This window comes from Phalangium opilio, unplaced genomic scaffold, assembly GCF_054372755.1.
Source record: "Phalangium opilio isolate 3A_F unplaced genomic scaffold, DU_Popi_V2 ptg000045l_1, whole genome shotgun sequence".
Classification (NCBI taxonomy): Eukaryota; Metazoa; Arthropoda; class Arachnida; order Opiliones; family Phalangiidae; genus Phalangium; species Phalangium opilio.
Genome location: NW_028324168.1, coordinates 5,364,793 through 5,391,421, shown reverse-complemented (window position 1 = coordinate 5,391,421; position 26,629 = coordinate 5,364,793). Strand labels below are relative to the sequence as shown.

General features: G+C 36.3%; 7 protein-coding genes and 1 long non-coding RNA gene across 8 annotated transcripts; 4 read left to right on the top strand and 4 right to left on the bottom strand.

Annotated features, from left to right (window-relative positions):
• Window positions 1-773: 773 nt before the first annotated feature.
• On the top strand, window positions 774-1,881 carry LOC149677023 (uncharacterized). The gene is made up of 3 exons (XM_089838581.1): window positions 774-983; window positions 1,065-1,328; window positions 1,399-1,881. The coding sequence occupies exons 1-3, from the start codon at window positions 972-974 to the stop codon at window positions 1,876-1,878; spliced, it is 756 nt and encodes a 251-aa protein (XP_089694707.1). The 5' UTR covers window positions 774-971; the 3' UTR covers window positions 1,879-1,881.
• A 2,979-nt stretch (window positions 1,882-4,860) lies between these two features.
• Window positions 4,861-6,211, top strand: LOC149677022 (uncharacterized). Its single transcript, XM_089838514.1, has 4 exons — window positions 4,861-4,988; window positions 5,290-5,511; window positions 5,585-5,744; window positions 5,821-6,211. The coding sequence occupies exons 1-4, from the start codon at window positions 4,977-4,979 to the stop codon at window positions 5,907-5,909; spliced, it is 483 nt and encodes a 160-aa protein (XP_089694640.1). The 5' UTR covers window positions 4,861-4,976; the 3' UTR covers window positions 5,910-6,211.
• Window positions 6,212-8,021: 1,810 nt separating this feature from the next.
• Window positions 8,022-9,073, bottom strand: LOC149677021 (uncharacterized). Its single transcript, XM_089838513.1, has 2 exons — window positions 8,402-9,073; window positions 8,022-8,314 (listed from the first exon to the last, which is right to left on the bottom strand). Exons 1-2 carry the CDS (start codon window positions 8,633-8,635, stop codon window positions 8,162-8,164), a joined length of 387 nt encoding a protein of 128 aa, XP_089694639.1. The 5' UTR covers window positions 8,636-9,073; the 3' UTR covers window positions 8,022-8,161.
• A 2,011-nt stretch (window positions 9,074-11,084) lies between these two features.
• Window positions 11,085-11,945, bottom strand: LOC149677020 (uncharacterized). Its single transcript, XM_089838580.1, has 3 exons — window positions 11,544-11,945; window positions 11,303-11,470; window positions 11,085-11,234 (listed from the first exon to the last, which is right to left on the bottom strand). Exons 1-3 carry the CDS (start codon window positions 11,553-11,555, stop codon window positions 11,085-11,087), a joined length of 330 nt encoding a protein of 109 aa, XP_089694706.1. The 5' UTR covers window positions 11,556-11,945.
• A 1,485-nt stretch (window positions 11,946-13,430) lies between these two features.
• On the bottom strand, window positions 13,431-17,945 carry LOC149677019 (choline/ethanolamine transporter flvcr2a-like). The gene is made up of 11 exons (XM_089837987.1): window positions 16,987-17,945; window positions 15,809-16,895; window positions 15,553-15,731; window positions 15,341-15,479; window positions 15,138-15,281; window positions 15,011-15,081; window positions 14,575-14,678; window positions 14,409-14,516; window positions 14,221-14,326; window positions 13,692-13,803; window positions 13,431-13,602 (listed from the first exon to the last, which is right to left on the bottom strand). The coding sequence occupies exons 2-11, from the start codon at window positions 16,158-16,160 to the stop codon at window positions 13,532-13,534; spliced, it is 1,386 nt and encodes a 461-aa protein (XP_089694113.1). The 5' UTR covers window positions 16,161-16,895; window positions 16,987-17,945; the 3' UTR covers window positions 13,431-13,531.
• A 105-nt stretch (window positions 17,946-18,050) lies between these two features.
• LOC149677018 (apolipoprotein D-like) lies at window positions 18,051-20,288 on the top strand. Its single transcript, XM_089837989.1, has 4 exons — window positions 18,051-18,591; window positions 19,516-19,646; window positions 19,708-19,793; window positions 19,869-20,288. Exons 1-4 carry the CDS (start codon window positions 18,463-18,465, stop codon window positions 20,126-20,128), a joined length of 606 nt encoding a protein of 201 aa, XP_089694115.1. The 5' UTR covers window positions 18,051-18,462; the 3' UTR covers window positions 20,129-20,288.
• Window positions 20,289-24,889: 4,601 nt separating this feature from the next.
• On the bottom strand, window positions 24,890-25,748 carry LOC149677017 (crustacyanin-A2 subunit-like). Its single transcript, XM_089837986.1, has 5 exons — window positions 25,581-25,748; window positions 25,387-25,517; window positions 25,249-25,328; window positions 25,095-25,184; window positions 24,890-25,029 (listed from the first exon to the last, which is right to left on the bottom strand). Exons 1-5 carry the CDS (start codon window positions 25,698-25,700, stop codon window positions 24,899-24,901), a joined length of 552 nt encoding a protein of 183 aa, XP_089694112.1. The 5' UTR covers window positions 25,701-25,748; the 3' UTR covers window positions 24,890-24,898.
• Window positions 25,003-26,567, top strand: LOC149677016 (uncharacterized). Its single transcript, XR_016366556.1, has 3 exons — window positions 25,003-25,295; window positions 25,364-26,369; window positions 26,443-26,567. It is a non-coding gene; the product is annotated as an uncharacterized LOC149677016 (long non-coding RNA).
• Window positions 26,568-26,629: the final 62 nt, after the last annotated feature.

Here is a 26,629-nt window from a genome sequence, read left to right as displayed (position 1 = left end):
TTAAAGATAGGGTACTTTCTGTTTCCTAATCCATAGGGTTCTGAACTTCCTAATCAGTTAATATTTCGAGTGTGATTTATTGAGTTCAATATATTCATTATTTCATTTCGAATATACAGGGTGTTTCTGATAAGTCTGCATCCATAAATTAAGAGGTGAACGATTTTGAGTCGAAAATGTAACTTCTATCGACATTTTGCAGTTAAGATTGCATCCAAAGTAATTTACAGACGCCCCCTTAAATTTAATTAAGAAACGGATTTCAAGACAATGATTTCTAATTTAATTAAGAGGTCATCCCTAAAACACTCTTAAAAATCATAACTCGAAAATAGTGTCCCTTGTGGCAAGCCAAATGAAGATAGAAGTTATACATTTTCGGCTCAAAATCGTTCACCTAAACAATAGCCCCTTGATTTATCAGAAACACCCTGTATATACTTTAGAGGATTTACCGGAACGTGCCAGCTAAGCGCGTGGACGTTTTTTTAATATAAAATCTCTATAATAACTGTCCTAAATATGTCTAATTTAATTTCTCTCTTAATCGTCATCGGCATTCCATTCCATGGTGGAGACAGGTAAATTTCAAACCGCATCTTGTCCAAGACAACAACTCTTTTCCTCCTTCTTAATTTCGGCATCATTTACGTTTATTTTGATCAACTGAGAGATTATCCCACGCTGACACGCCCTAATATATCCTACGTTAAAGCTAGAACAGTCTGACTTGAAAGCTTCCTCGTCAGACTAATCCGGAATTATAATGGAGACCCCAATTTTGCATATATTTTCGAACCGAAGCGTAACACACAATACACGCAGTTTTAACAATATAATTTCATTGCGCAATTACCTACATCAAGAACTGAGTATATAAGCAACGAACGTCGACTCGAAAGGCATCAATTCACTTTCGAATTCCTCTAACCAACATCCAACAAAATCTATCTCCTCAACAAGTAACAAACATGAAGTGTGCTGTGAGTAGATTCCAACTTACTTAAATGGATTACTTAGCAACTCAGTGGATAAATTTACTAAAATGTTCTTGATCTCAATAGCTCGGTCTTTTGTGCGTACTCGCCTTGGCTTGTGGCGCCATGGCTGGAATCAGTCTAGGAGGAGGTGGAGGTAGTGGCCATGATTTTGGTGGACACGGATTCGGTGGAGGACACGATTTTGGTGGTAATATGCCCCGAAGTATTTTGGCTTCGGTAAGGGAACCAAGTCTTAAAACGTTTTTATTTTTGTTAGGTGGTGATATCGGTGGTGGACATGATGGTGGACACGGTCACGGACCAATCATCGTCAAGAAGCCTGTGAAGGTAAGTACTAACTCGGGTGGTTTCCGCTTAAGTACTTGAAAACTGATAATTCGTTTCTTCGGGGTGGTAGAAAATCTCTTACGTGCCAGTTAAGAAAATTAACTACGTTCCTGTGAAGAGCATTTCTTACAAGCCAGTTGTCTCTGTCGGTTACCGCCCACAAGTTTCCGTCGGTTACCAAACCGTTGTCCTCTCCGGAGGTGGTGGCGGTAGCGGACTCGGAGGTGGACACGGAGGTGGTTTGGGAGGCGGACACGGTGGATACAGCTCTGGAGGCGGACACGGTGGATTCAGCCTAGGAGGAGGGCACGGTGGATACAGTTTGGGAGGAGGACACGGTGGATACAGTTTGGGAGGAGGACACGGTGGATTCAGCTTGGGAGGTGGACACGGTGGTGACTTGGGTGGTGGACACGGAGGATACAGCGGTGGTGGATATGGTAAGTTAATGATCCTAAGCCTTTGTCAATTCATAATTTTACCTCTTTACACTGAATACAACACTTTCTTTCACTTTTCAGGTGGTGGACACGGAGGTGGATGGTGGTAAAGACCCATCTTGATGCCAAGCATTGCCAACTCAACCAGGACCAAAGATTTAACGATACAATTAATCTTTTATAAAAATACTAATTTGTAAAAATTGTACAGCGAATTTTAATTTTTTAATTTTTTTTGATATGAAAGTCTTCCAATAAAGATGCTGTAAATATTAATACCGCTTATGTTTTATTGCTAAGCCTAATTTCATCTTGAAATTATCGAGACCTAATTCGTGCAGTTCCCTTTAAAAAAATCAAAGCTTCCGATACGTTTTATAGGTTACGATGAGATATGTCCGGAGCATAATTTATTTATCAATCGTTCACAATAGACAGCGGAAGGAAAATAGCACTTCCGTTTTCCTTAAAATGTCAAAAATATTAAACGTAATAAAATCACGCCTAGTTTAGTTTTTAGAAACATAAAGAAAAAATAAAAAATGAACCCGCATCGAATTTTGTTTGGTTCGACATTGATCCATTTATTGCGTAACTTGTTTGGCATCTCTAGTTTACTTTACAGACGTGCAAGTTAACTTATTCGCAATCGCTTCCTCGTACGTTAAATAATAATGACCCCACGTGTAACACTATGGCATAATTTGACCTAAAGAGGCCTAGGTAGTAGGTAGTCTATAGAAATCAGAGAAAAAGCTTAGAAAACGTGAGGCTCTATAGGCGTAATTACGACATAGTTAAAACAGTTTAACAGCTGGCGAATACTGTAAGCTAAAGGGGCAGTGAAATATTTTAGGCATTGTTGGTGGGCGTATTTACATTTAGGGTGTTTCTGATAAGTCTGCATGCATAAAATAAGGGGGATGTTCTTTGGGAAATCGATTTTGAGTCGAAAATGTATGACTTCTATCTCCATTTTGTTTGCCCTAAGGGACACTGTTTTCGAGTTAAGATTGCATCCAGAGTATTTTACGGATGACCCCTTAAATTTAATTAAGAAACTGATTAAGACAATTTAATTTAATTAAGGGGTTATCCATAAAACATTCAGATGAGTAACAACTTGAGAGTAAGGAAGTAAGGACACTGTAAGGTTAAAATCTCTAGTCTGTCCATATTCATAGTAACATTAATGGCTGCTTTGTTTAAGCATATCTAATTGATTTTGAATAATTAACTATTGTATAAATTAAATTAAATTAAATAAAATCAATCAAGTCGAATAAAAAAAATTAAAATGACGGTTAAAAGTAAGAGATAAGGAAAGCTTCAGTACATGTCAAATTTTGCTATAAATAACTTTAGCGGCTAACTTTTCATAATCATAAATTAATTTTTTCACTTTTTGGGTTTGGTTTCGAAGATAGTATCACTTTAAAAACAAACAAATCTTAAAAACGTTCGTCGGAGGGTGTTGTCCGAAAGACGCAAATGTAACATTAAATCCATCACAAGTTACGACAAGTATAGCCAAACCCACCAACGCAGACACACAAATGTAATCTGATCTTAAACACCCCCTCCCTGACCTAAATTTAAATGTTACTTAATTAAAATTTAAATTTGGAGAGATTTTTTTCCCAATAAATAAGTAAATAAACAAATAAATAAATAAAAATAATTTAAACTGGAATCTTAAAATAATTTCAGTAAATAACACCAAAAAAAAATCATAAACCATACGTATCTACTGGCAAAATGAAGTAATGTAAGATACTGGCAAAGGAAAAACACATAATTATAGTATTTTTCCCATTACAATTCGTCCCTAAAAGGAATGAAATACCATTAAAATATTAAAATCGATATAGGAAATCTCCTTTGGGATTATTATTCAATTAAAATCTGTGTATACGATAGTAACTTTCGATTAAAATCGTAAGTCGTTAAATTCATTAAAATATAAAAGTCATATGATGCTACATACAGGGTGTTCAAAAAAGGGTAATAATAAATTTTTAGAGCCTAACACTTTCGACCCAAAATTATTCATAAAACCATAAATTCATGTTCTATAAGTTTGTCACTGGTTACAAACTGGAGCTTGTCATGAAGTGAAGGAGGTAGTTTATAGATTCGAGGTAAAGCGAAAACGCCTGGTGAACTAGGCGCTGTCAAAGGCTTAGCAATGCAGAGTAAATAGGAAAGTGGAAGTCCTGCAAAACCGAGTGTAGACAATCAACTCTCGCTTATCGTTCTCCTAATTCGAACTAGCTCGAGCTGTTAGTCTCTAGCATTACGAACTTGTATAGGAAGTGTCATACTTATGAAACATATCTTATAAAGTTATACCCCAAGTTTTGAAATCCCTGTATTATAATAAAAAAAATCACATGATCTTAGATACACACAGGGGCAATACTCTTAATCCCAATCAATTTATACAACACGGAAACAAGGAATACATATTATCAGGTACAACGCGACAGATCTTACCCGCAAAATAAAAAAAATATCTATATCGAAAGAAATCAAATTGACCCGAGGGGGTTTGAGTGAATCGCGTCACGTACACACGCTTAATCCGTCCACGAAGATAAAACGAATGACTTTAAAAATGGGAGTGGACAACCTGATTTCGAAAGGTAGAGCCCCGTTTACGTCTGTACATATTCGTCTTAGCTTGATGGACAATTTGAAAAAAAGATTCGATTTCTTCCTCCATTGTAGATAGTGACGGAGATTAGTTGCATGGTAGTAAGATTAAAAAAATCTTAGTTTAGGAATTAGTGGGCACTTCCTTCAAATTTGCCACTAAAATTTATTAAGGACACACCCCCCTTGGGCTCGCTTATCTATGTCTGTACGGACATACATAATACCGGTGAAATTCTTTAAGGGGGATTGTAAATGTTAATGTATTGTGGGTGCTAGGATACCACGCCGCTTTCTAATTTTCGCCCCTTTTGGTTTTAAATTGATCTGGTTTTTTTTTCATTCGATATTTGTCGGAAATAAGTTCAAATTAACGGAGGCCGGACAAGGGGGGATTAGGGGAAGTAACCCCTGATAGAAATTTTAGTATAAAAGGAGACGAGACCGGCCACTTAGACATCAATTCATTCGCTTACTCCTTCTTACAAAGAGTAATCCAGTTCTCTCTTCATTTGTTTCAACTTTTGTTGGATTAACTACCCTTATAATCAAAATGAAGGCTGCTGTAAGTATTTGATTAAGGATTTAGTTTCAGTGGAAGGTACTTGAGGATTGTACTTGAGAAAGGATATATTGATACGTTCCCGTTTAAGCACTTTAACAGTCATCTAGGAAATCTTAGTATTACCAATCGCCCTGTTTAGTTCAAGTGTCTGTACTTTTGAAAGGATAGATTGATACGAGCTTGTTTAAGTAATTCTTCGACAGTGACTTCAAATGTCTTAGTTTGAAAACCTAGCACTGTTATATAGTTAAATGTCCTCTAAGAAAACTTAGCCAATAAGGTCTCTAAACCCTCTTTGCAGCTTGCTCTCATCTCCCTCGCCGTCGTCATGGGCATCTCTCAAGCTGGTCTCATTGGTTTGGGACACGGAGGTCTTGGTCTTGGTGGACATGGATTGGGTCTCGGTGGACACGGTCTCGATGGTGGTTTGGGATACGGTTTGGGCGGTTACGATGGCGGTCTCGGACACTCTACCGTTATTGTCAAGAAGCCAATCACCAAGGTCTCTCTCCATCCAGTAAAGGTAACTATGATCCAGTATCACTCCTCGTTGAACCAACTGAACAACTTTTATAATATCATCTTCAACCTTGCAGAAAATCTCTTACGTCCCAGTTAAGAGCGTTTCCTACAAACCAGTTGTCTCTGTTGGATACCGCCCACAAGTTTCCGTTGGATACCAAGCTGTTGCCATCGGTAGCTCTCTCGGTGGTCTCGGAGGTCTTGGAGGATATGGTGGACTCGGTGGTGGATACGGTAAGACACTCGGACACTAATAATCAGCCTAATCCTTCCGACCTTTGTACTTAATGCATCATTCATAATTCCTCAGGACTCGGTGGAGGACACGGTATTGCCATCAGCAGCGGACACGGTCTTGGACTCGGAGGAGGATACGGTTTGGGCGGACACGGATGGTAAGAAGTATCTTCGGCATTCGTCACTTCTGAATCGGGTTTCCGTTGTCAAGGGAACTCATTTCTCAAGAAGTTGAACCAAAGCTAGCTACTACTACTACTCCGCGAAATTTCGCAAAATAAACCTCAGTCCATGAACTTTATTACATAAAAAAAAACATAGAAAATACCAAACTCAACGCGGTAACATCTCTTCAACATAGAACAGAAGATTGTATACAATGTACAGCCACAAAATCACAAATCTCCCCGCGAAAAAGTGATATTGTAAATCATTTTCCCATGTTAATAAAAACTTGTAAATACAATATTACTGACTATTCATTCCAATATTTTATAATAATATATTAGTTTGCTAATTATAAAAAATTTCAGTTTCAATAATAACTTCCCAAACGAGGGTCCAATCACTCTTAAATCCCAAGCTTAGTGGCTTGCCCCTCACTTTCCAATATTACAAAGAGCTCAAAATGTCAATGTTATAACGGTTCAAAAAGCTTACTCTTTAATTCAAAGAAACGTTCTAAAATATCCAAAGTCCTAATAATAATCTTAAAAATTATAATTTATAGTAAATAAATTTAGGATTTAACTTAATTTTGGGTGTACTCTCTTACATTTGATTTATTACTGATACCGTATAAGTTTTGTAAAAAGAGTTATTGCATCCTTAATCAGTCAAAATCAAGTAAAATAAGGTCACCACCACACCTTTCTGGCCAAAAAGAAGAAATATAATTCATTTAATCTATCCAAAAATAAATTCGATATTAATCTAGTAACCTAAAGGGGTTACGGACTTAAAAATTCTGGACAAGTTTTAACACCAATACTACGCTACTTACTACACGCGTGTTTCCGTGTATTAAGAAAATTTAACGAGAAAATAAAATTCACGACAGCAAAATTTCTGAAACATAATAAATAAAATTCCCCCCAAAAATCGTGAAAATACATACACTTCCTTATGTACAAAATTAACTTAAAAACACAAATGACAGTCTATATACTCGAGGTAATGAATTTTAAACAGCCAGAAGGCTGTCTCTTGCCATTAAGACATAAAAGAAACACTAAGAAGTCATTTAATCTGCATAAATTATTCGCCTTTATAGAAAAAATAAACCCATAAAATAATAAGTGAAAGTTCTTTTGAAAATCAAATTTAAAAACTTTTTCTTTTTTATTTTACTTTCTCTGGCCCAGTTAATTTTATCATACCGATATTATCTAGCCATGAATTTAAATAATATTCAGTTAATTAACTGAAACCCTAATTACTACAGTTAAGTATATAAGTTGTAAACACTAATGTTTAATTTTACACGCTTGTTAGGTTTGCCTGATTTCCATAACCTTTGTTAAAAATCATCCTCAAAAAGAAAGATTAATCGGTTCAACGCGTACCTAAGTACCGGTCAGATTGAAATTAACTATGGTTCAAATACTTGTCATGTGTCAGTTGACTCCCCATTTTAGTATAAATATGCAAGAACATCTTCTTAGATCATCATAACATTTTTGGAATACTCTCAAATATCGTCTGCTTGATTCTAATTCAATATGAAAATCACTGTAAGTACTTTAACTATTACAAGTTCTCGTTAGAAATAATTAGCAAGTATCGTAATTGAATGCTTTTACAGTTTCTCGTAGCCTTTTTGGCCTTTATCTTGGCCACAGCTTTATGTGGACACCATTACGAGAAGTTTCACGTGTTCAAGAAACCAGTGAAGTACGTTGAGTACAAGAAGAAAGTGGAGTACAAGCCAGTGGTTAAATATGTTCCGGTTGTCAAACACGGTTATAAGCATGTTGTTGTAAAGGCCAAGGGTCATGGAGGTGGATATGGTGGATATGGTGGTGGACATGGTTGGTGGTAACAATCGCAACCACTGACCGATGATATAATGTATTTAAATTATTTAGTGTTAATAAACGTAATAGTTAATTTATTACTTTTGAATGTTTCATTCCACTTATATACATAAGTATTTACTATTTTGTATTCCAGGTTATATTTGTAAATTAGCGCAAAATACGACATATTTCAAATAATCTGTACAAAAATGTTTTATTTCAACTGAAAGATGAGTTTTAGAACAGGATCAGATAATTTACATAATCAAATCAGAAAAATGGTAGAAATGCATGCTTATATAGTACAACAGTGATTTGAAAATTTTTACATAAAAGTATAGTTAAGAATTGGATCGAAATAAAATACAAAATCTTGACTTTAACTTAAATTGGAATTTACCACCATCCGTGATGTTCGTGTCCGTGGTGCTCGTGCTTCTTGGACTTGACTAAGATTTCCTTGAAACCGTGTTTAACGACTGGTTTGTAATGAACCTTATGAACTGGGACCTTCTTGTAGCTTACGTGATGTACTGGAACGTGTTTGTACTGAAAAACGGGGTAAAGAATCTCATTGGCTACCGCCATCTAAAAGACTTAATTGAGGCAGGGAGACAAAGTAATTAAACAAAATACCGAGACATGGTGAACTGGCTTGAAGTGGATCTTCTTAATTGGCTTCTTAATTAAATGGTAATGTTCCTTCTCGTGGTGTTCATGGTGGATTGGTTCGTGATGATGTATTTCGTGATGTGGTTCGTGGTGTTCCAACTCATGATGTTCCTCTTCGAAATGATGTCCTCCAAAATGTCCGCACATAACAACGCTAACCATGGTGGTCAGTAACACAAGAGGAGTACTAACTTTCATTTTGCGATTTTTACGTTGTTGTTGAAGTAATCCAAGGAATGCGATTTCTATTCAGTTGTTGACTGATTGAAAGCCAATGAAGATTTGATACCATTTCGCTTTCGATTGGTCTTATTTATACCTCGGAATCGACTCGGGAACACAGTCTTAATTTTTTTCGTATTTCTGGTATAGCACGGTACACCTCGTGGCATTTAATAACCGGGTAGGTAGCCACTCATACCCGTCGAGTTAAAAGCTACTAGAAAAAACCCTTGTGTCCAACATAGCGTGAAACTCAAGTATCCCCGCCGATTTACCGATTTACCATTTACAGCTATGGCACAATTGTTATATTTGCATAAGACATTAATGGTGTTGAAGTCACGATTTGCCATTAGTCTGTTGATTGAGGAAAAAGTACCATGGGAATGACAGCTGAATCAATTTCACGACCAATAGATTTTTTTGTTCTGCCCGATTATTTAATGGAAGTATAATATTGATTGAGGATATGGTCAACAATATTAAAAACCCCCCGTGGTTACGTGTTTTAATCGGAACCATTCGGATTCCCATTAATTTTTGTTTGCTGTGGTCAGGGTATTTTGTTTTCCTGTTTGAAATGCCTTTTGGGTTTCTTGGATTTGTATTAAAATGTATCTCGTTTTTCTCACGAAACTGGAATAAGTGGAAGTTAGGCTTAACAAACTTTGGGTCTATGGACTAAGGCTTAAGAAAAATTTGTTTCTATACTATGGTTAGGCTTAACAAAGATTTGATTACGAAACATTTAGATTTATGGTTAAGCTTAGCATAATTAGTATTCTGGATTCTTTAAATGCAGAAAAAACATTAAGATTACACGTGACAATTGAGAGATTAGGCTTAAGAAAAAAATAAACAGTAAAGTTAGGCTTAGCAAAAATCCCGTAATTATCACTGCTAAGACTTGTCACTTTCAACCCCCTCCCCTTAAGCTATTATATATATTAATAGCAAACCATCTTAAAGGAAACCACGTGTGAAAACTCGAATGTCTTTTTTCTAGAGCAATTTCTTCAATTGATGTGACAATTTCATTGTTATCCAAAAACCCAAAAACGATCACTCACACACACACACACACACAAACACTGAGTCTTTCTTTCTCCCCAAAAAATATAATTTGAAATCTAGTACACCGGTGTAATGGATACTTGGATACTTAGAGGATATGTTTAAACACTCAACGTTGTATATATTTTTCACACCGTGTTTATCAGAAAAACATAAAGAGAAGAAAAAAAATAAATAAATATAGAAAACGAACTATAAATAAATACGGTATCGCCCTTATTGTTATCTCTCAGGTCTTTTCTTAGATATTTTAAATAATGGAGCATTAGAGTTTTTAATTTATTTTTTTTTAATGCATAAGTTGAATGGGTGGGAACTTAAAACTTACGTATTTTGTTGATTGATATGATAGATAAAGTCAACAGACTAAACTTAATGCAATAATTATACGGAATTGGATCTACGAGAAAAAATATTTGAGCGTAATAACGCACTGAAGCGATAAATTAATATATATAACAATTTCGTACTTTTATTATAATTACCGAGGAAAGTTATTAAGTTTTACGTTTATAATTTAGACCTAAATTCTCGATTATTTAATATAATATTATAATTTTCAGATATAATTATGTTTTTAAATATATATTTAAAAAATGCGGAAATAAAATGAAAGTAAAAATTGGTTTGTAATTGTAGATTACTTAAATGAATTGGCTTATTACAAATATAGTTATAAGTCTTAATGTAAGTTATACTTTAGAACCACGTAGATATAGTGGATGCGAATAGCTAGACGCAACATGATCCAGATATCGTTTGGGGAAGGACATAATGTCTAAGGCATTACTTTGGGCTTTCAAATATTATTCATAAAATAGGCCATAAAACCATAAAGTTCATATAACCATTTAATTAGAGGCAGCTTAAAGATCCAAACTTTGGGCTAGTCATTCGATTTTGAGGCGAAAAGTAGCATTGTCTAAATCAGTTTCTTCTCTAAATTTAAGGGGTCATCCGAAAAATACTCTGGATGCAATCTTAACTTGAAAACAGTGTCCCTTATAAGCAATCAAAATGTCATAGATAGAAGTTACATTTTCGACTCAAAATTGATTTCCCAAAGAACATCAACCCCCTTAATTTATGGAATGTAGACTTATCAGAAACACCCTGTATAATATTTATTCACTTGCAAACAAAAATGTAACGAAAAAAACAAAGTTATCATATTGTAATCGCACCTTTATTTCAACCAATAAAGCTCACCCAAATTATATATACAACCAATTACGAAAACAAAAATTACAGGTATAATACAATTTTCTCTATAAGAGAAATTAAGAAGTAATTTTTGAACACATTTAAATATACAATATTGAACATAAAATAATTATGTCTTCAAATTAATTTATTTCTTGTCCCATCCATGTCCGTGATGTTCGTGGTGTTCTTCGTGATGTTCATGGTGATGTGGCTCATGGGACTTAACCAAAACTTCTTCGAATCCATGATGAACTTCGGGTTTGAAGCTGACATGGTGAACTGGCACTTTCTTGTACTAAAATCAACCCCATTCGAATTGGTTAATTACTCAGCCTTTTGGGACATAAGTGGTGACTTAATTACCGAAACATGGTGGACGGGGACGTGTTTGTAAGACACGTGATGTACTGGTTCGAAATGAATCTTCTTGATTGGCTTCTTAACAATATGGTAGTGTTCCTTCTCATGATGGTGGTGATGATGTCCAGCGTTGGCAACGGCAACCAAAAGGGCCAATCCCAAGAGAACCAACTTAGGCGGCAAAAATTTACGTTGAAACGCATTTTATCTTTAAACTTACCATTACAAAATCTTAAATACTTACAGCAGCGTTCATTTTCAAATAAATAAATACAAAGTATTGCACAAGTAAATTCCTCAGATGAGAGACAGTTTTTGGGAGTGTGTGTTTCTCTAGGAAGAGGCGATTGTCAACTGATACATAACTAACAAAACCGATCGAGTTTATATACCAGGTAAACCATAATGTAACCTTTTTTTAGGTGAATGTTTAAAAGACCGTAACAGCTAGGAACGATCGCCGCGGCCGAATCGAATATCGCGTAATTATCGTCGTATCGTTGTCATAGATTCAAATCGATCCATATTACGCGCAAAATCTTTACACCCCCATAACAACAAAAAGAAGGAAAATGCGTATCAATATAGACCAAATAAAATCCTAAATTTTCACGTATTAAAAATCGATGTATATGTAAGTTCTGGTTCTGACCAGTGATGGATATTCAACGCCCTGTCCAAACTTCTCTATATAGGAAGTTGAATATTTGCAAGGACGTTACCCTTAAGTAGTTGGTACTCAATAAATAGGAATTTTTTCAATGTGTAACCATCTTGGAAAATGGCGTATAGAAATGTATTGCATGTCCGTATTAATTTTAGTGCACTAGTTCAATACAGTGTATTTCTGCTAAGTCTGTATGCATAAATTAAGGGAGACTGTGTTCTTTGGGAAATCGTTTTTGAGTCAAAAATGTTCTATACTGTCCATTTTGTTTGCCCTAAGGGACACTGTTTTCAAGTTAAGATTTTCAAGAGTGTTTTATGGATGACCCCTTATATTTAATTAGAAATCACTGTCTTGAAATCAGTTTCTTAATTAAATTTAAGGGGTCATCCCTAAAATAAGTTAAAATTATTACAACTTCTAATTTAATTAGCTTTAACTCCTTAACGTATTACCGGTCAAGTTTCTCGCATGGTCACTCTCGCAAATTAAATTTAAAAAAAAAATAATAACACAAAACAACAAAATCACAGATGAGAAACTAATTTTCGCACCCATTAAATAACTTAATTATGCAAGTATGCAAATATTACTTGAAAATAGACGCGATTTTAACTTTAAAAAAATGTATTTTAAATTAATACTCTTTCGCATTTTGTGATGAAATAGCGTGAGTGAAATGAAAATTCCATAGAAAACGAACTAAAAATTTGAAGAAAAAAAAAACTGTTTTGAAATCTTCCTTAAACTCACCATAAATTAAATCTAAAAATAAGGTAGGTTTTTATAGACGTTAAAAGTGAGGTTAGTAAGTAAACAATGACCATTATAGCGTGACACTAAGTTTCAAGAACACTAATACACGTCTTCTCCTTCACACAAAAAAAAAGAAACTGATATTGAAGCACTCAAGCGATAAATGTCACTAGAATATTTGTCTGACTTCAAAGAAAATTCTCTCATTTTGAAGGAAACTTCAAAAATATTGGCTGGGTATCATTAATCTAAATCTACTTTGATTTAATAATTAATAATTAATAATTAACAATTAAAGGTCAGTTTAATAATTGCCGTATTGGGAATAAAGGGTCGATTTTATATCCATTAGTTATACCTACATTTTGTCTTGATTTCCTAAAAAACTCAATGAAGCCAAAACAATTTAGAGAGCGCAATTGTTTCGGATTAAATCGGAAATTGAAAGTTGATCGAGTTTTCATAAATAATTTAACTTCCGCATTCTTTCATTTAATTATTATTTGTTTCCGATTGATTGGGCGTGACCGTTATAAAAGTACTTGCTTAGCACATTGGTACTACGCTGTCTTTATCAACAATTACTGTGCGCAAAGTCTATATAGGCTTAGGTAATCAATGAATTTCAATTTAAATTTTAATTTAATTGAAATATCAATATTTGAAAAATAAAATGACACCAGTAACAACAACTGATATAAGACAATATAACGTATAAATAGCCATCTTATATAGATGTTTTTAATTAATTGAAGTATAAATTAGTTTATTACATAACACACAGGGATATAATAAATATTAATTTTTAATCATGTAGGTTGAGAAATTGTAGAATCAGATCTATTAGCTTCCAGTCTGTTCAAATTGATACGAGCAAACGCTAATAATCAACATAAAGTGTATTAGATAACTCCTATTGTTCTATCATTAAAAAATATAAGATTAGAAAAAAATATATATATTTCCAACCCAATAAAACGAATCCAAATACGTATCCACCGACTAGAACGAGATTTGTCACTAATTCACCATAAACCTCAATAATAACACCGCAAGTGAACATATAAATCAACGCTATTGCCTGTTAACAATTAAAAACATTTAGGGTTATTTCAACAAATAAGTCGAAAATATAGTAGCAAGAAGAGATATCTAGTTTATTAAGGTGAAGGTTTAAATTCAATCATCCACATTTCCAGCTCTTTATCTCCAGTCCAAACGTATAGTAGGTCCGGAGTTGATCCCCGCCTCCTCTAAATTACAACCAGCATCTCATTGGTTCTTGAAAACTCACGTCAGCGTGACGACGCGAATGACGAAAATTACAGTCATATTTTCCGACTGATGAGAGGCAGCGAAATAGCCCGGCGGTCTCCTTTTACGTCCCCCCTTGTATTTTGAAAGGGGGACTGGGACTATGGCGCGGGAATACTTAGGCATCTTATACCTTCTCCCTAGTAAACTAGATATCACTTCTTGATAAGAGATTATAATATACGTTTCCAATAATTCCAGCTAATCCTAAAGCCGATACTTCACTAGCTGGGTAAGACATTTCGGTACATAGATCCAACCCAACCGTTATAAAACCACCAACGAAAAATCTCAATTATTATTATAAAAACAATGTAATTATTCACCTGTTTTGAATTTTATATAAATAAGTTATATAGAAACTAAGCTCACCCTATTAGACCACTAATGACGTAAACAACTATTAAATTAGTGTAAATAACGCCTGTAAAAGTGGCTACACATATGAAACTAATTATGTACATTCCATACGCCATTGCTCTATAAAATAATATTAACCCTTTTAGACAAATTCGTAAATCATATTTGAGCGAAATACTTGTATTTCTTCGTTTTGTCTAGAATAATGCCAGCGGAAATAGCTCCGAAAACGTTTGAACCTTGCAAACTTAGAATAACAAATCCCACGTTTTTCGCAGCACTCTAAAATTAAGGTTTCAAATGTATCCTTAATTCAAGAAAAGGGTTATACCATAAGTTTATAAGATATATTCCATAAGTATGACACTTCCTATACTTCGTAATGCTAGAGACTTAGTGTGAGATCTAGTTCGGTTTTTCAGGACTTCCATCTAGTTCCTATTTAGTCTGTACTAAGCCTTTGACAGCAGCGTCTCACCAGGCGTTGCTTTACCTCGAATCTATGACCTACCTCACTCACTTCATGACAAGCTCCAGTTCGTAACCAGTGACAAACTTACGGAACATATCTTATGAACTTATGGATGATAATATTAATTGAAAGATGATAATACCTTGCCGTAAACATTCAAAATCATTTGATTTAGTAGTGTTGATAATGTACAAAGGACGGCGTAATTAACACCTGTAATAGCACATTATTATTCCAAGCCCAACTACCGTAATTAAAAACTAAATTACTGAATGAAATTGCCAACAAAATCATGTTCTTATTCTTGGCAATGTCCAACATATTTTTAACGACACTCCTTTCAGAAGTCGCGTCTATGACTCTGGTACGTAGTTGAGCCAAACTGGGCGGTTTAGCGGGTTTTTCTTTAACAACTAAAATACAACTATCAAATATGAGAACCAAAGAAGTAATTGAAACAGAAATACCACACCTATCACAGCAGCTACTAATACCAAAATGGCCACACCGGCTTGAACATACAATTGCAGACTTAAATTTTGTTGCAAAACCGTTCTATCACTGCCATAGATTATATAAGGTGTAAGAACACTGCTTACGGCAATCCCAAGCTTAAAGTAATAAATTAAATATATTTTAATTAAACATAAAAATCCAAGTTTAATTTGTGGAGTATATATTTACGCAATTGCTAAGTATCCCAGCAGCCCCTGCGGTTGAAACCTCATCAGGACCAAACCAAACTGAGGCCACAAAGGGTGTAATGGTTAAAAAACACGTCTGGGACACAGCCAATAAAGATTGACCAACCATAACTATCCAAAAATAACTAGGACCAGCACCGGCGCATTTTATACAAGATCCTGTAAAGTAATTGTGTCCGATTGAGGGAGGCTGTACTTGGTTGGATACTTGGACACTTGGGTTTGTTTCAAGTTACCTAAAGCGTTTCCGGCTAATCCAACAACCATTCCGACTTTAAGTCCTTTCGTTTCGTACAGAGCTATGGCTGGTACCATGGCAATAATAAATCCAACGGTATAAATGATACCGGTTAAGTTAATCATCAAGTTATTGACGCCGTAATAGGTGGACATGACGTCAGTAACGACCGAATACTGGACGAAGGCATAGGCATTGCAAAAAAGTCCCAAACAGAATACTAACAGGATCGCGAAACGTCTTGGGTACAATTTAGTATTCAATAATTCAATGGAATCATTCGGCATTGAGGAGTAACTTATGGGTGTCGATAAATTACTTGTACATGATCGTAACTCGTCGTTTTCCATCGTGTACCAAACACCAAACACAATTAAGTGTTCACTCGGGGTTATTTTATTTTCAGTTTCGAAGAATGTTTTAGTTATCGGTTTGAGATAAGTCAATGTTTGGAATTTGGACTATTTGATATGTTTCTGTTGATAATTAATGCAATTATCGGATATTGACAGCTCCGCATTGAGCGTAATTATGTACAAAGATTGCGGTTTACCCCATGATCTAAACTATAATTTTATAAACTCTTTGTTTTCAATTTTACAGAAAGTCTGGAGAATATTATTTCAAAAAAAGGCGCGTTAATTAGGCGGGAATAATTTCGAGTTCGACTTTCAGTTCAATTCCTAACTTTACATCGCCATCTAGAACTAAACTTAAAATAACTTAGATTTAAACATACTTAAAACTATTATAAAATTTCAAATCATTCGCACAAACGTTCTTAAGCCAATAACTAAATTTAACATTAATTTAAATTATATTTAAATCATATATATTGAAATATAAAACAGGGCGCTTAATACGTAATCTAAATATGACGCAATTTTTGGCTTCTCTCTCTACAATATACGCGCAATGCGTACGTTAACGATTTTCAATTTCTCTTCATCATTAAAAACTTGGCTTTCCTTGTTTCTTCGAAAAGCCGACGTGGTTAAAAATGTGATGTTATTTTTTAAAATTATGGTAATTTTGGTAATTATACTCTATTACTCATTTGTTTTGATTTCTTGTTAAATTAATCTCTGGTTTTTACCGAAATGAATAAAAAAATAAATTAAACTACAAGTTAGTCATTTATAAAAATGTTTTTCCTTGTTGAATAAATTAACTTACACGCTAAGCCTCGGTGATAATAAATCCATTTTAAATATAACTTAAACTTGAGAATTTATCAAGTTTCTGTAAGCGCAAAGTTAAATACGTGTTTAGGATCAAATATAATTAATTTTACTGTAGCTAAACTTATAGGCACACGGTTTTATTGGGTTGGGAGCGACCTGACGCGTTGCGACGTGTAACTAGGCACATGTTTCATACGGAACGAGAGACTATATCTATATACATGTACATTGAGTCATCATACATAATGAACTCTAATAGAAGCCAAACAATGGGAAAGGGGATATGGTTAAGTCATATTATGGGCCGATAAGTAACATTATTTTGTAGCTCCTACGTCGTAAGAGAACTTTAAATGCTCAATCCACATAAGTCCATATAAAAAAGGGGTTATTGCTCTATTTTGTATTGTACTAATTACAATTATCCCCCCATCCCATTGAGCCTCAATTTGGAACTGTTATAACTCTGCTTTACTTATTCTCTCTTATACTTGGGGTTTACACGATCGGGTCCGAGTAATCAAGTAAAATGTTCATAAAGAGCATGTGATATCAAGAAGTAATACGCAATTTATTAGGGAGAAGATATAAGATGCCTAAGTATTCGCGCGCCATAGTCCCAGTCCCCCTTTCAAAATACAAGGGGGGGGACGTAAAAGGAGGCCGCCGGGCTATTTCGCCAGCTCTCCTCAGTCGGAAAATATGACTGTAATTTTCGTCATTCGCGTCGTCACGCTGACGTGAGTTTTCAAGAACAAATGAGATGCTGGATGTAATTTATAGGCGACGGGGATTCACTCCGGACCTACTATACGTTTGGACTGGAGATAAAGCTGGAAATGTGGATGAATGAATTTTTATACCTTCTCCCTATTAAACTAGATATCACTTCTTGGTGATATCTCTACATCTTTAGGCACTTTACAACAAAAACAACATGAAGGACGCATACGCACCATAAATTTCAACTTATCTTAAAAAAAAATAAAACCGAAAACAAAATCAAATCTTTAGGTTTAAATCTAGGCCTAATAGTTCAAGATTCCGAATAAAATTCGTCACTAATAATAATAATAAAAAGAAGAAATAACACACGTCTTTTCACGTGTCAAAGCTGAACTTGAAATTTTATATAAGATATTTTCAATCAAATCAAATTAAATGACGTCAACTCGTTTAACGCTAAATTACCGCGGGCTTTTTCGTTTTAGTATTTGACCTTCAAATTAATAAACTTAACACTTTACACTAGTACCTTAAGTTGGTACAACCCGTATTCCCCGCACGTAAATATGGGCAACTTAAATTGACATTAGGTGGTTTCTCTGAACAAGGAAAGTTTTCACTTTTAAAACGAATACCTGTCAAGGAGGTGGTAACCTTTTTTTTACGATCTTGAAGGATTGTCAAGATATATAAAGAATACGATTGTAATAGTTAAGCATAGATCATTCAAGGGAACCACAGAATGAAGAACATTGGTGGTTTCGTAGCTATCGTAGCCCTAGTTTTGGGAACCGTTTCGGTTAAGGGTCAGATTTTCTTGAGAGGAGCTTGTCCCAATGTAACAATTCAAGAGGATTTCAACGTTGAAAAGGTAAATATTTTACGTATTGTTTAGTTATAATTGAGGTTATAATTGTTCACGTATCTTCAATTAATACTGAGTGACAATTAAATAAATATCTATCAAAGGACCTTGAGTTAGTAACACAAATAAACAGGAAAATTAGTTTGTGTACAATCGTACAAATAAATATCCATGTGTTTTAGTATAGTTCTTCTATATATTCATAGATATATTCGTGAATAACGCCTTAGTTCATAGTTAGTACCCATGTACAATGATTTAGTTCATGAAAGATCGTACAAATAACCAAGGATATGTATTCATCTGTACACAATAGTTTTTAATACACATGGATAGTGGTAAGTTCATGTTCAACGGTTTTTATACCCACGAACAGTGAGATACATAGTTAGTACCCATGAACAATGATTTAATTCATGAAAGATCGTACAAATAACCAAGAATAATGTATTCATCTGTACACGATAGTTTTTAATACACATGGATAGTGGTAAGTTCATGTTCAACGGTTTTTATAACCTATGAACAAGGAGATACATAGTTTTCAGACTATGAGAATTGATACGATTTATTCTAAATACCCATGAATAATGACTTACTTGCTGTGAAGATCACGTTTGTAAATGGCTCAAACGTAAACGTGTACGTACATTTAAACATGTGTAGTTTCGCGTGTGATACAAGGAAAACTTTGACAAAATAACCGATGCATTTAAAACTTTTGTTGTTAACCAATATTCCAAGGCTTTATAAAATCACGACACTAACCTTGGATACCGCGTAGATACGAGACTACCAAAACAACTTATTTCCTCACGATTAGAATCAAACTTCATTTGTCCAATTACTCTAGTACATCTACATTAACATCTAATCAGTATTATTAACTTCCCAAGTCACGCACGATACTTTTACTTTTAACAAATTTAGTACGCCGGCGTGTGGTACGAAATTGAACGCTCATTCGCTCTTTTCGAACTGGGTTTAAAATGCGTAACTGCCGAGTATGACATCAAGGAAGAGAACAAAATCGGAATTGTTAACCGAGGTGTTGAAATCAGGTAATAATTTTAATTTCTGTTTTAATTATGTTACGACGCTAAGTCTAATTTCATTTTACAGTGGTATTGAACGCGTCATAGACGGAGTAGGCACCATTGCCGACGAAAAAAACAAAGCTGATTTGAAAGTTCAATTATTCGGAGGAGGTAATTAGGCTTAACAAATAACAAACATGACTCATTCATCAGTTGTCTCTAAGCCTATTTTTCCTTCTATTTCAGTGCCTTTCCCGGTTCCCTACAAGGTTTTATCGACAGACTACGAAAATTACTCTCTAGTGTTCTCATGTCTAAGTGTGGGTATTGTACATTCCGAAAATATTTGGATTTTGGGACGTAAAAAGGAGATGAGTGAGGAGAAGATCACCGAATTAAAAGAAATCTTGAAATCAAATGGCATTAACCCTAAAGTCTTAAATCCCGTTGAGCAAAACTGCGATAAAACAGAAGCCAAGCCTGACGAAGAACCCGCAAAAGAGTGAAATTCAACTTATACGGGGACTTGGGAATTAAACGTACATGTAACATCATTGTATATTTATAAGTTGCCATAATCATTTGTTACTTGTTAAAGTCAATAAAAATCAACTGTGGTTTCAAGGCCAAGACTTAATATTTAATTATTACCATAAGCTTATAGTTTTGTAATATTCTTAGAGAAACTTAAGGGTCATTCCTATTTTAGAGGCCGTTTTCCATAGTGGTAAAATTTTTAGTAGGATGGTAGTAAAAATAGTAGTATTCCCCCTACGAGGAAAAGCGGAACCTATGATGGAGAAAATAGTATGAATTGCTACATTGTGCCGACTAACCATAAATTGCCGCCTTTTCCAAAATATTGCTGACTAACCATAAATTTCCGCCTTTTCCAAATATTGCTGACTAACCATAAATTGCCGCCTTTTCCAAAATATTGCTGACTAACCATAAATTGCCGCCTTTTCCAAATTATTTCTCACTAACCATAAATTGCCGCCTTTTCCAAAACATTGCTATATTACTGTCTTTTTCCGTGTAAAGAGGCGCATACTTAGCCTTTCGTGAATAAACAGGAAAAATGAAATGGGGTAATGCACTGGCCTTTTAACAAGGCGTTTTAAGTGTTCTAATTGCGAGGCCAATACAGAATGAACATGCAAAACGAAATGTTGGAATAATACATTGGCCTTTAACCTATTTGCGAGGCCAGTACAGATATGCCCTTACGTTCAAACGAGATTAGACCAGGTTAGGTTAGGTTAGGTTTAGGCGAGGCGGGTGAAATTCCATGTCGGGCCTCTCAAGTAGGCGTTGGTAGTGGCCTACTTGAGAGGCCATTAGAAAATAAACATGCAAAACGGAACCGTGTACAATTAGACGCGCCTCTGAACTAAGCGTTTGTAGTGGCCTACTTGAGAGGCCAGTAGAGAATAAACACGCAAAATTAAACTAGGGACAATACATGGGTCTCTTATCTATGTTTTTTTCGTCGGCTACTTTGCCGTTCGTGAATAAATATTAAAAACGAAATGGAAGCATCACATTGGCCTTTAAACTAGGTGTCCTAAGTGGCCTAATTGCGAGGGCAGTACAGATATGTCCTAACGTTCAAACTAGATAAGTATAGGTTAGGTTAGGTTAGGTTAGGTTAGGTTAGGTTAGGTTAGGTTAGGTTAGATTAGGTTAGGTTAGGTTAGGTTAGGTTAGGTTGGGTTGGGTTGGGTTAGGTTAGGTGTCGGGCCGCTCATCTTGGCGTCAGTAGTGGCCTACTTGAGAGGCCAGTAGAGAATAAACAAGCAAAATGGAATCATGGACTATTACACTGGCCGCTCAACTAGGCGTCAGTAGTGGCCTACTTGAGAGGCCAGTAGAGAATAAACAAGCTAAATGGAACCATGGACTATTACACTGGCCGCTCAAGTAGGCGTCAGTAGTGGCCTACTTGAGAGGCCAGTAGAGAATAAACAAGCTAAATGGAACCATGGACTATTACACTGGCCTCTCAACTAGGCGTCAGTAGTGGCCTACTTGAGAGGCCAGTAGAGAATAAACAAGCTAAATGGAACCATGGACTATTACACTGGCCGCTCAAGTAGGCGTCAGTAGTGGCCTACTTGAGAGGCCAGTAGAGAATAAACAAGCAAAATGGAACCATGGACTATTACACTGGCCTCTCAACTAGGCGTCAGTAGTGGCCTACTTGAGAGGCCAGTAGAGAATAAACAAGCTAAATGGAACCATGGACTATTACACTGGCCGCTCAAGTAGGCGTCAGTAGTGGCCTACTTGAGAGGCCAGTAGAGAATAAACAAGCAAAATGGAACCATGGACTATTACACTGGCCTCTCAACTAGGCGTCAGTAGTGGCCAACTTGAGAGGCCAGTAGAGAATAAACAAGCAAAATGGAACCATGGACTATTACACTGGCCTCTCAACTAGGCGTCAGTAGTGGCCTACTTGAGAGGCCAGTAGAGAATAAACAAGCTAAATGGAACCATGGACTATTACACTGGCCGCTCAAGTAGGCGTCAGTAGTGGCCTACTTGAGAGGCCAGTAGAGAATAAACAAGCAAAATGGAACCATGGACTATTACACTGGCCTCTCAACTAGGCGTCAGTAGTGGCCTACTTGAGAGGCCAGTAGAGAATAAACAAGCAAAATGGAACCATGGACTATTACACTGGCCGCTCAACTAGGCGTCAGTAGTGGCCTACTTGAGAGGCCAGTAGAGAATAAACAAGCTAAATGGAACCATGGACTATTACACTGGCCGCTCAAGTAGGCGTCAGTAGTGGCCTACTTGAGAGGCCAGTAGAGAATAAACAAGCTAAATGGAACCATGGACTATTACACTGGCCTCTCAACTAGGCGTCAGTAGTGGCCTACTTGAGAGGCCAGTAGAGAATAAACAAGCTAAATGGAACCATGGACTATTACACTGGCCGCTCAAGTAGGCGTCAGTAGTGGCCTACTTGAGAGGCCAGTAGAGAATAAACAAGCAAAATGGAACCATGGACTATTACACTGGCCTCTCAACTAGGCGTCAGTAGTGGCCTACTTGAGAGGCCAGTAGAGAATAAACAAGCTAAATGGAACCATGGACTATTACACTGGCCGCTCAAGTAGGCGTCAGTAGTGGCCTACTTGAGAGGCCAGTAGAGAATAAACAAGCAAAATGGAACCATGGACTATTACACTGGCCTCTCAACTAGGCGTCAGTAGTGGCCAACTTGAGAGGCCAGTAGAGAATAAACAAGCAAAATGGAACCATGGACTATTACACTGGCCTCTCAACTAGGCGTCAGTAGTGGCCTACTTGAGAGGCCAGTAGAGAATAAACAAGCTAAATGGAACCATGGACTATTACACTGGCCGCTCAAGTAGGCGTCAGTAGTGGCCTACTTGAGAGGCCAGTAGAGAATAAACAAGCAAAATGGAACCATGGACTATTACACTGGCCTCTCAACTAGGCGTCAGTAGTGGCCTACTTGAGAGGCCAGTAGAGAATAAACAAGCAAAATGGAACCATGGACTATTACACTGGCCTCTCAACTAGGCGTCAGTAGTGGCCTACTTGAGAGGCCAGTAGAGAATAAACAAGCAAAATGGAACCATGGACTATTACACTGGCCTCTCAACTAGGCGTCAGTAGTGGCCTACTTGAGAGGCCAGTAGAGAATAAACAAGCAAAATGGAACCATGGACTATTACACTGGCCGCTCAACTAGGCGTCAGTAGTGGCCTACTTGAGAGGCCAGTAGAGAATAAACAAGCAAAATGGAACCATGGACTATTACACTGGCCTCTCAACTAGGCGTCAGTAGTGGCCTACTTGAGAGGCCAGTAGAGAATAAACAAGCAAAATGGAACCATGGACTATTACACTGGCCTCTCAACTAGGCGTCAGTAGTGGCCTACTTGAGAGGCCAGTAGAGAATAAACAAGCAAAATGGAACCATGGACTATTACACTGGCCTACTTGAGAGGCCAGTAGAGAATAAACAAGCAAAATGGAACCATGGACTATTACACTGGCCGCTCAACTATGCGTCAGTAGTGGCCTACTTGAGAGGCCAGTAGAGATGGGGTTTACTGATTTCCGTGTAGAGACAGACGAGATTAGGAGTGGCCTCACAATAGGGCGACTATAGACACCTAGTTGAGAGGCCAAGATGTGGGGAAGTTCACTTTGGTGACATATGTTTCGTTATTTTGAGCGCATTAATAGTACAAAATGAATTTCTTTTGGGAAATTTCGCTGAGAACATTAGGTTAAATAATCAAAAACTTTTAAAACAGTAAAATCATACGAAAACGTTGCTACTGAAATATGCCCAATGAGTATTCAAATAGAGCTGTTCATAGCATTTTCTCCGTCATCGGTCTAGCTTTTTGATCTAGGAAAAATACTACTATTTTTACTACTATCCTACTAAAAAAAAATCGCACTATCGAAGGCGGCCTCGTAAATAGGAAAGATCCAAACTTAAAAAGCAAGCTGACTCACCCTACGTAGTCGAAGACTCGAAATTGATTTTAAGATGTCGCAAACTTGGAGTCAATTGCATTTATATTCCACTGCAGAAATTGTCATTCACCAATTTTTCTTCCACTATGTTAATTGTCATTGTTCAATTCTTCTTCCGATGCGGAAATTATCATTGTCCAATTTCTCTTCCGCACAGAACACAACCTTGAACGGCGATATAAAAGATTCCGCGCCTTTATCCACGTTTCGGCATGCAGTCATTAGGCTTAGCGAGGTGACGTCACGTTGCCCCGCATCCAGTCAAAGGTTTGGCGAGCACGTGTTTTAAATAAACCTTCACCTCAAACACCAGTGGCATTTAAATACCAGAAACGCAATGTTAACTCATTTAAAAACACTTTGTTCTTCACGTTACGCGATAAAATGTGTCACGAAAGATAAACTGAACATTCGTCGACCCTACTGACGCACCAGCACCTTTCGTGAAACTCGTTACGAGTTCTTTGGCTAAGACGGCTACAACGGTGCAGGGGGAGGAGGGCGGGAAATTACGTCATACAATGATACAGAAGGTTACGGGTTCAAACTCCACGCGCCCTAAATATTATACGAAAAAAAAGGAAAAAAACCGAAATATTTTTGGGCTATAATTAAATCTTTATTCAGCAAACCACACAAAAATTGAAAATAAACTTACAAATATTAAATTTATAAAATCTGTAAAATAGATAACACAGCCGGACACTACGGTAGACTCGAAGTAAATTAATTTATGGGTTATATTAAACTGGGCAACGGTCAGTTGAAATTTTCAACTTGCTGATGTCAATTCCACGTCGTGCAACAAAGCCCTTAATTGCTTCAGCCGTGCTATTAGAAATTCGAGGGGTACGAGCGAAGATCCAAATATATTCTGGAAACGAAAACATCATATTATTAGAACTATTAAATGACGCTTAAAAATAGACGGTCTCTCACCGGAGTGCCATTCACCAGTCTGCACGCAATTGAACGAGATGGACACGCTTTTGGGATTGACATGTACCACCTTGAAGTGGTCATTGAAAGCTTAACATAAAAGAAATAACGTTAAACACTTAATTTAGCTTAAATTTATACTAAATTAACTTACCAATGGAAGGTACTTGAACCCTTAAACTGTTCTTAGCATGATCCTTGGTAACTATCCCGGCATTTGTGTACTTGTTACCACTACAAGTACAACATATTTAACATGTCCTAATTAGGCTTAAAAATTCAAATTACTTACACCATGTCCACTCCAACACCTTCGACGTCAAACCTCTCGGGATCTGTCAATTTGAAGTTCATCTTGACACATCGTACAAAGAGATCCGAGAAATCCTCAATCTTCATGACGACATCCCATTCCCCTTCCAGCTATAGAAGACACGCTTAAGTTTAACCTCACATACCTGTTAGAGACTTACTCTTTTCAATTACCATGGACATCTCGAAGCCAGTCATCATTTTGACATCGGGACACTTGCCTATCTTGGTCATCTGTCCATCAACCACGCTATACATTACTGTCACCATAACGAGCACTGCAGCTAATTCCATTTTTAATTGCGTTATTAAAGATTTGCAATTGTCGAGAAGTTTGTAAGATATAACACTCAGCTCCACGAAACTTCGCTTATAAAGATATTTATTAGGCCAAAATAGGCATAAAGATTATGGTTAAAAAATAGGTTTAGTGCCACGTGGTGAAAAAAGTTTTATTTCGAATTTTTACAAAGGAAGTTTTTCTTTTTCAAATTAGGCCTAACAACTCGTCTACTCTTACAAAAAACCATGAGGGAACCAGCCCCTATGAATTGCTATCAGCTGACTTAAGACGTTCCTTATGCGATGCCATAGACATACGTCGGACATTCCACCATCGGGATACTGCGGCTTTAACTTCCGGTCGTAAAGCGACGTGGAAAATGAATATGCCCAAACCCTGAAGGTCACAATAAAAAATATAAATCATGATAATTAGTTTTAAACAATTATTTAACTTACCTGTAAGGAGTTCAATGACGCGAAGGCGTAGGCCCATCCAACAGCGCTTTCTTCTAAGTAGAAGAAGCCCAAACTCCAAGTAACACCCAAGATTGGTAACAATACTGCAGATCTACGAGCCCATAACCTGCAATACAAATAGTTTAGGGGTAAAATTAACCAGTATGGTTGAAAACGTACTTGGCTGATTCCAACTGTTCATCTAATTTATTTTGTCCGCAAGTATGACTAATCCATAGTGCCATTCCCAAAGTTACAACGTTGTACTTGAAGATAAAACCTTTATTAAAAATAGGCTTAGCAATAAGGCTTAACGATTAGTAACCCTTACAAACAAAACCACTGCAACAGGACCGATGAAACTCCAAATAGTACCGTGGTTTGGTGTTAACCAACAGCTGAAATAAAGATAACACAATTTTACTTCAAGTATTCTAGAAGCTAGTCAAGAATGGGTACTAGCTTACTATTCCTTGTTTCCA